The sequence below is a fragment of the Manacus candei genome, unplaced genomic scaffold, assembly GCF_025592945.1.
Source record: "Manacus candei isolate 608988 ecotype Guabito, Panama unplaced genomic scaffold, ASM2559294v1 h1tg000256l, whole genome shotgun sequence".
In the NCBI taxonomy this organism is placed as follows: Eukaryota; Metazoa; Chordata; class Aves; order Passeriformes; family Pipridae; genus Manacus; species Manacus candei.
Window position 1 is genome coordinate 171,947 of NW_026138304.1, and position 8,385 is coordinate 180,331.

At 55.7% G+C, this 8,385-nt stretch overlaps 1 protein-coding gene across 33 annotated transcripts; it reads left to right on the forward strand.

Annotated features, from left to right (window-relative positions):
• Positions 1–1,041: 1,041 nt before the first annotated feature.
• Positions 1,042–8,250, forward strand: UBL5 (ubiquitin like 5). Of its 33 annotated transcripts, none has more exons than XR_007901515.1 (7): positions 1,042–1,099; positions 4,192–4,257; positions 4,374–4,457; positions 5,940–5,977; positions 6,607–6,705; positions 6,937–6,980; positions 7,153–7,253. XR_007901515.1 is itself a non-coding variant. In XM_051775140.1 (6 exons), exons 2-5 carry the CDS (start codon positions 4,202–4,204, stop codon positions 6,648–6,650), a joined length of 222 nt encoding a protein of 73 aa, XP_051631100.1. In that variant the 5' UTR covers positions 1,042–1,099; positions 4,192–4,201; the 3' UTR covers positions 6,651–6,679; positions 7,002–7,253. The 33 variants fall into 33 exon arrangements, 29 of the variants coding, with proteins under 29 accessions (XP_051631100.1, XP_051631098.1, XP_051631099.1 ...); XR_007901516.1 differs by lacking the exon at positions 6,937–6,980 and adding an exon at positions 7,002–7,080 and having other exon boundaries at positions 6,607–6,679; XR_007901517.1 differs by having other exon boundaries at positions 6,607–6,663; positions 6,904–6,959; positions 7,040–7,253.
• Positions 8,251–8,385: the final 135 nt, after the last annotated feature.

The window sequence follows — 8,385 nt, forward strand, 5'->3', positions numbered from 1 at the left end:
CCCCAGGGATCAGTGCTGGGCCCAGTCCTGTTTAATGTCTTTACTGATGATCTGGATGAGGGGATCCAGTGAACCATCAGCAGATTTGCAGCTGACACCAAGCTGGGGGTGTGTTGATGTGCTGGAGGGCAGGAGGGCTCTGCAGAGGGACCTGGCCAGGCTGGATCCATGGGCTGATCCAAGGGGATGAGGTTCCAGCAGGCCAAGTGCCAGGTCCTGCCCTTTGGCCACAACAAGCCCCAGCAGCCCCCCGGGCTGGGGCCAGAGTGTCTGGAGAGCAGGCAGGCAGGAAGGGAGCTGGGAGTGGGGATGGACAGGGAGCTGAAGAGGAGGCAGAGTGTGCCCAGGTGGCCAAGAGGGCCAATGGATCCTGGCCTGGCTGAGGAAGAGTGTGGCAGCAGGAGCAGGGAGGGGATTGTTGGCCTGGACTGAGCGCTGGTGAGGCCACCCCTGGAGTGCTGTGTCCAGCTCTGGGCCCCTGAGCTGAGGAAGGGCCTGGAGGGGCTGGAGCAGGAGCAGAGAAGGGCAGCGAGGCTGGGGAAGGGACTGGAGCACAAGTGGTGTGAGGAGAGGCTGAGGGAGCTGGGGAAGAAGAGGAGGCTCAGGGGAGACCTCCTGACTCTCTGCAAGTCCCTGCCAGGAGGGGGGAGCCGGGTGGGGGTCGGTCTCTTCTCCCAGGAAGCAGCAGCAGGACAAGAGGGCTGGGTCTTCAGCTGTGCCAGGTTGGATATTAGGAAAGAATTCTTTCCCGAGAGAGTAATCAGGCATTGGAATGGGCTGGGCAGGGAGGGGGTGGACTCACCGTCCCTGGAGGTGTTGAAGGTGAGAGTGGATGCGGCATCAGTGCCATGGTCTGGGAAGCACAGCGGGGTTGGATCCAGGGTTGGACTCGATGATCTCGGAGGTCCCTTCCAACCCGGCTGATTCCATGATTTCCCCCCGCTTACCCCATTTTCCCCCTATTTCTCCTCCTCCCCTTCCCCCCCCGTCTCCCCTCAGGCCCCGCCGCCATCTTGGCCCTCCCTCTGGGCGCCACTTCCGGCGTCGCCGCCGCGGCGTCACTTCCGGTTCCGGCGGCGGCGCTGAGGGCGCTCGGGAGGTACCGGGGGGAGGTTTGGGGGGTCCCGGGAGGTTCTGAGGGGTCCGGGGGGTTCAGGAGGTACCGGGGGGAGGTTTGGGGGGTCCCGGGAGGTTCTGAGGGGTCCGGGGGGTTCAGGAGGGACCGGGGGGGGGCTGGAGGGGCTCGGGAGGGCCTTTGAGGGGTCCGGGGGTTCAGGAGGTACCGGGGGGAGGTTTGGGGGGTCTCGGGAGGTTCTGAGGGGTCCGGGGGGTTCAGGAGGTACCGGGGGGAGGTTTGGGGGGTCCCGGGAGGTTCTGAGGGGTCCGAGGGGTTCAGGAGGGACCGGGGGGGGGGGGTTGGGGGGGCCCGGGAGGGCCGTTGAGGGGTCCGGGGGGTTCAGGAGGTACCGGGGGGGATATTGGGGGGTCCCGGAGGTTCTGAGGGGTCCGGGGGGTTCAGGAGGTACCGGGGGGAGGTTTGGGGGGTCTCGGAAGGTTCTGAGGGGTCCGGGGGGTTCAGGAGGTACCGGGGAGGGGTTTGGGGGGGTCCGGGAGGGCCGTTGAGGGGTCCCGGAGTTGGGTTGGGGGGCTCGGAAAGGGTCAGGAGGCACTGGAGGGGCTCGGGGACCCGGGAAGGTGTTTGAGGGGTCCTGGAGGGTTCCGAGGGGTCCGGGAGGGGGTTTTGGGGGGGTCTTTGGGGGGTTCCGGAGGGTTCTGAGGGTTCTTTTTCCCCCTTCCCACCCTTTTTTCCCCCCTTTCTCCCTTTTTTCTCCCTTTTTCCCCTTCTTTTATTTCTTTTCCTTTCCCTGTTTTTCCTTTTTCTCCCCTTTTTCTCCCGTTTTCCCCTTTATTCCCCTTCTTTTCTATTTCTTCTCTCTGTCTTTTCCCCTTTCCTTTTTCTTTCTTTTCTCTTTTTCCCCTTGTTTCTCTTTTCTTTTTTCCTTCTTTTTTCCTTTTTTCTTCTTTTTTTCTTCTTTCCCCCTTCTTTTCTCGTCTTTTCCCCATCTTTCCCTTTTCTTTTCTCTTTCTTCTGCCTTCTTTCCTCCTTTTCTCATTCTTTTTCCTTCTCTTTCCTCATTTTCTCTTTCTTTTCCTTCTCTTTCCTCCTTTTTTCGTCTTTCTTTTCCATTTCTCTTCCTTGTTTTTTTACCTTTCTGTTCTCTTCATTTTCCCTTTTTTCCTGCACTTTTTTCCCTTCATTTTTCCTTTTTTTTTCTTCTTTTTTTTCTCCTTTTTTGCTTTTTTCTTTCCCTTTTTTCTCCCCCTTTTTTCCTTCTTTTTTCTTCTCTTTTCCTTCTTTTTCACTTTTTTCTTTCCCCTTTTTCTCCCTCTTTTTCTCCCCCTTTTCACCTTAATTTTTTCTTCTTCTTTCCTCCTTTTTCACTTTTTCCTTTCCCTTTTTCTCCTTCATTTTTCCTTCTTTTCCCCTTGTTTTCCCCTTTTTTCTTTCCCTTTTTCCTCCCTCTTTTTCTCCCCCTTTTCCCTTCATTTTTCCTTCTTTTTCCCCCCTTATTTTTCCCTTTTTCCTTTCCCTTTTTTCTTTCCCTTTTTTCTCCCCTTTTCCCCTTCATTTTTCCTTCTCTTTTTCTTCTCTTTTCCTCCTTTTTTCTTCCCCTTTTCTCCCTTTCTTTTCCATTTCTCTTCCTTGTTTTTTTACCTTTCTTTTCTCTCTGTTTCCCCTTTTCTCTTGCACTTTTCCCCTTCATTTTTCCTTATTTTTCTTCTCTTTTCCTCCTTTTTCCCTTTTTCCTTTCCCTTTTTTCCTCCCCCTTCCCCCCTTTTTTCCTTCATTTTTCCTTTTTTTCCCTCCTTTTTCACTTTTTCCCTTCCCTTTTTCTCCTTCATTTTTCCTTCTTTTCCCTTTGTTTTCCCTTTTTTCTTTCCCTTTTTTCTTTCCCCCTTTTCTTCCTCTTTTTCTCCCCCTTTTTCCTTCATTTTTTCTTCTTTTTTCTTCTTTTCCCCTTGTTTTTCCCCTTTTTCTTTCCCTCTTTTCTTCCTCTTTTTCTCCCCCTTTTTCCTTCATTTTTTCTTCTTTTTTTTCCCCCTGTTTTTCCCTTTTTTCTTTCCCTTTTTTCTCCCTCTTTTTCTCCCCCTTTTTCCTTCATTTTTTCTTCTTTTTTTCTTTTTTCCCCCTGTTTTCCCCTTTTTTCTTTCCCTTTTTTTCTCCCTCTTTTTCTCCCTTTTTTCCTTCATTTTTTCTTCTCTTCCCCTCATTTTCCCCTTTTTTCTTTCCCTTTTTTCTCCCCTTTTTCCCTTCATTTTTCCCTCTCTTTTTCCTCTCTTTTCCTCCCTTTTTCCTTTTTTCTTCCCCTTTTCTCCCTTTCTTTTCCATTTCTCTTCCTTGTTTTTTTACCTTTCTTTTCTCTCTGTTTCCCCCTTTTCTCTTGCACTTTTCCCTTCATTTTTCCTTATTTTTCTTCTCTTTTCCTCCTTTTTCCCTTTTTCCTTTCCCTTTTTTCCTCCCCCTCCCCCCCTTTTTTCCTTCATTTTCCTTTTTTTTCCCTCCTTTTTCACTTTTTCCCTTCCCTTTTTCTCCTTCATTTTTCCTTCTTTTCCCTTTGTTTTCCCCTTTTTTTCCCCTTTTTTCTTTCCCTCTTTTCTTCCTCTTTTTCTCCCCCTTTTTCCTTCATTTTTTCTTCTTTTTTTCCCCCTGTTTTTCCCTTTTTTCTTTCCCTTTTTTCTCCCTCTTTTTCTCCCCTTTTTCCTTCATTTTTTCTTCTCTTCCCCTCATTTTTCCCTTTTTTCTTTCCCTTTTTTCTCCCCTTTTTCCCTTCATTTTCCCCTCTCTTTTTCCTCTCTTTTCCTCCCCTTTTCTCCCTTTCTTTTCCATTTCTCTTCCTTGTTTTTCCCCCTTTCTTTTCTCTTTGTTTCCCCTTTCTCCTTGCACTTTTCCCTTCATTTTTCCTTATTTTTCTTCTCTTTTCCTCCTTTTTCCCTTCCCTTTTTCCCCCCCCCTTCCCCCCCTTTTTCCTTCATTTTTCCTTCTTTTTTTTCCTCCGTTTTCACTTTTTTTCTTTCCCTTTTTTTTCCTCCCCCTTTTTTTTCCCATTTTTTCCCCTTTTCCATCCCCTGTTCCTCTCCTTTTCCCAATTTCCCCCCCCTCATTCCCAATTTCCCCCCCCTCATTCCCAGGTTTCCCAGGATGATCGAGGTTGTCTGTAACGACCGCCTGGGGAAGAAGGTTCGGGTCAAGTGCAAGTATCCCACCCTGGGGGGGTTTTGGGGGGTCTGGGGGAGTCTGGGGGGGCTTGGGGGGGTTTGGGGTGTTTGGGGGGTGCCCCCTGTGCCCCCTTTCTTTCCTTGACCCCCCCCAGCCCCGAGGATTCCATCCGGGACCTGAAGAAGTTGATCGCGGCGCAGACGGGCACCCGCTGGGACAAGATCGTGCTCAAGAAATGGTGAGGGGGGGGCACAGGGGGGCACCCGGGGGGGCTCCTGGGGCTGGGGGGGCACCCAGGGGGGCACAGAGAGGGCTGGGAGGTGGCACCTGGGATAGGGGGGCACAGGGGGGGCACCTGGGGGGGGTACCCTGGGATTCGGGGGGGTGAGGGGTTCACAGGGGTTTAGGGGGGAATGGGGGGCACCCAGGGGGGCTCCTGGGGTTGGGGGGCACCCAGGGGGGCTGGGGGAGGTAGGGGGGGCACCCCTGTGTTGGGGGGGGCAATTTTGGGGGGCACAGGGGCACCCCCAGAGTTTGGGGGGGAACAGGGGCACCCTCAGAGTTTAGGAGGGGAGGGCACAGGGGCACCCTCAGAGTTTGGGGAGGGGCACCCTCAGAGTTTGGGGGGGAACAGGGGCACCCCCAGAGTTTGAGGAGGGGCACAGGGGCACCCTCAGAGTTTGGGGGGGGCACAGGGGCACCCCCAGAGTTTGGGGGGGCACAGGGGCACCCTCAGAGTTTGGGGGGGAGGTAGGGGGCACCCCCAGAGTTTGGGGGGGCACAGGGGCACTCCCAGAGATTTGGGGGGGGCACAGGGGCACCCCCAGAGTTTGGGGGCAGAACAGGGGCACCCCCAGAGTTTGGGGGGGGGCACAGGGGCACCCCCAGAGTTTGGGGGGGCACAGGGGCACTCCCAGAGATTTGGGGGGGGCACAGGGGCACCCCCAGAGTTTGGGGGCAGAACAGGGGCACCCTCAGAGTTTGGGGGGGGCACAGGGGCACCCCCAGAGTTTGGGGGGGCACAGGGGCACCCTCAGAGTTTGGGGGGGAACAGGGGCACCCCCAGAGTTTGGGGGGGCACAGGGGCACTCCCAGAGATTTGGGGGGGGCACAGGGGCACCCCCAGAGTTTGGGGGCAGAACAGGGGCACCCTCAGAGTTTGGGGGGGGCACAGGGGCACCCCCAGAGTTTGGGGGGGCACAGGGGCACCCCCAGAGTTTGGGGGCAGAACAGGGGCACCCTCAGAGTTTGGGGGCAGAACAGGGGCACCCTCAGAGTTTGGGGGGGGAACAGGGGCACTTCTAGAGTTTTGGGGGGGGAACAGGGGCACCCCCAGAGTTTGGGGGGGAACAGGGGCACCCTCAGAGTTTGGGGGGGGGCACAGGGGCACCCTCAGAGTTTGGGGGGGGGAACAGGGGCACTCCCAGAGTTTGGGGGCAGAACAGGGGCACCTTCAGAGTTTGGGGGGGGGAACAGGGGCACCCCCAGAGTTTGGGGGCAGAACAGGGGCACCCCCAGAGTTTGAGGAGGGGCACAGGGGCACTCCCAGAGTTTAAGGGGGGGAACAGGGGCACCCCCAGAGTTTGGGGGGGGCACAGGGGCACCCCAAGGGCTTTTGGGGTGGGGAGGCACAGGGGGATTGGGGGGGGTGGGATGGGGGTGGCACGATCCCAGGATTTTGGGGAGGGGGTGACCCACCCTGTGCCCCTCCCCCTCCCAGGTACACCATCTTCAAGGACCACGTGACCCTTGGGGACTGTATCCTCACCTGGGGGGGGCAACCCCAAAACACCCCCCCCCAAAATCCACCCACCCCCCTGAACCCCCTGAGCCCCCCCAACCTCCCCTAAAATCCATTGAACCCCCCAAACCCAACAGGCCCCCTCCCAAAATCCCACTGACCCCCCCCCCCCAGAATTCACCCACCCCCCAAAGGCCTCTGACCCCCCCCAAAATCCCTGAAAACCCCCCAAAATCCACTGACCCCCCCACAACCCCCCAAACCCCCTGAAACCCCCCCAATCCCCCCAAAACCCCACAACCCTCCAGAATTCACTGACCCCCCCCAAACCCCCTGACTCCCCCCAAAACCCCACAACCCCCCAAAATCCACTGACACCCCAAACCCCCTGACTCCCCCCAAAACCCCACAACCCCCCAAAATCCAGTGACTTCCCCAAACCCCCTGAAAACCCCCCAATCCCCCCAAAACCCCACAACCCTCCAGAATTCACTGACCCCCCCAATTCCACTGACCCCCCAAACCCCTCTGACCCCCCAAAATCCACTGACCCCCCCCAAACCCCCTGACTCCCCCCAAAACCCTCTGACCCCCCAAAATCCACTGACACACCCCCCAGTCCCCTTTTCCTTGACGGCGGCCCCAGATGAGATCCACGACGGGATGAACCTGGAGCTCTACTACCAGTAGCAGCTCCCAGTCCCTCCCAGTCCCTCCCAGTCCCTCCCAGTGCCCTCCCAGTCCCTCCCAGTGCCCTCCCAGTGCCTCCCAGTCCACAATGGGGTGAACCTGGAGCTCTGGCACCTCCCAGTGCCCTCCCAGTGCCTCCCAGTCCAATATGGGATGAACCTGGAGCTCTGGCACTGCCCAGTCCCTCCCAGTCTCTCCCAGTACCCCCCAGTCCCTCCCAGTCCACAGTGGGATGAACCTGGAGCTCTGGCACCTCCCAGTGCCCTCCCAGTTCTCTCCCAGTCCATCCCAGTCCACAATGGGGTGAACCTGGAGCTCTGGCACCTCCCAGTGCCTCCCAGTCTCTCCCAGTGCCCTCCCAGTCCCTCCCAGTCCACAGTGGGATGAACCTGGAGCTCTGGCACTGCCCAGTCCCTCCCAGTCCCTCCCAGTACCCCCCAGTTCTCTCCCAGTCCAATACGGGGTGAACCTGGAGCTCTGGCACCTCCCAGTGCCCTCCCAGTTCTCTCCCAGTCCCTCCCAGTGCCTCCCAGTCCCTCCCAGTCCCATTCCCGCCACCGTTCCCCTTCAGCCGTTTGTACCAATAAAGGTGTTTTTGGGGTCTCCGCGTGTTGGGGGGGCCTTGGGAAAACTGGGGTGGGACAGGAAAAGTGGGAGATGGGGTAGGGAAAACAGGGAATGGGGTGGGAAAATGGGATGGGACGGGAAAACTGGGAATGGGGCAAGAAAACAGATGGAATGGGGCAGGAGGACAAGGAACAGGGAAAGAAAACTGGGAATGGGGCAGGAAAGCAAACGGAATGGGGCAGGAGGATAAGGAACAGGGAAAGAAAACTGGGAATGGGGCAGGAAAACAAATGGAATGGGGCAGGAAAAATCAGGGAATGGGGCAGGAAAACTCCCTGGAATCCATCCCTACCTGAGGAGCTTGGAGATCCCTTCCCAAGTCCAACCATTCCAGGATTCCAGGAGGGACAGGGAAGGGTTAAACCGGGGTTTTGTTCCATTAATAATGAACCGAGTTCCCAGAGATATTCCCAAAATAAATTCCTGAGGGGGAAAATCCCCTCAGGAACACGGGGCGTTGGTGGCGGGAGATTGGGATTCTTTTTATCGGGATATTGGGGGGTTTCTGTCGGGATATCGGGATTTTATGTTGGGATATTGGGGTTTTTTTTAATGGGGATGATTTTATTAGGATATCGAGATGTTTCTGTGGAGATATTGGGATATTTTTATGGAGATATCAGACGTTTTTATCGGAATATCGGGATGTTTCTGTGGAGATATTGGGATATTTTTATGGAGATATCAGACGTTTTTATCGGAATATTGGGATGTTTCTGTGGAGATATTGGGATATTTTTATGGAGATATCAGACGTTTTTATCGGAATATCGGGATGTTTCTGTGGAGATAGCAGGATGTTGGGATATTGGGATGTGGATACCAAGATGTTTTTATCGGCATTCGGGGGGGGGGGTTATCGGGATATCCGAATGTTTCTGTCGGGATATCGGGGTGTTCGTGTCTGACCCGCACAGGTGTAGCTCAGCCCGGCCACGCCTTTGTCCAGCCCGGAGCTGTTTATCGGGATAAACCCCCCCGATTTTTGGGACTCTCTGGACTGAAGGCCGAGGAGGGGCTCCGGGCGCGGCTCCAATCGGGCGCTGCGCGGGGCAGCCCCGTCGCTATGGCAACGGGGGGCCTCCATGAGGGCACCGCGCGAGGCGTC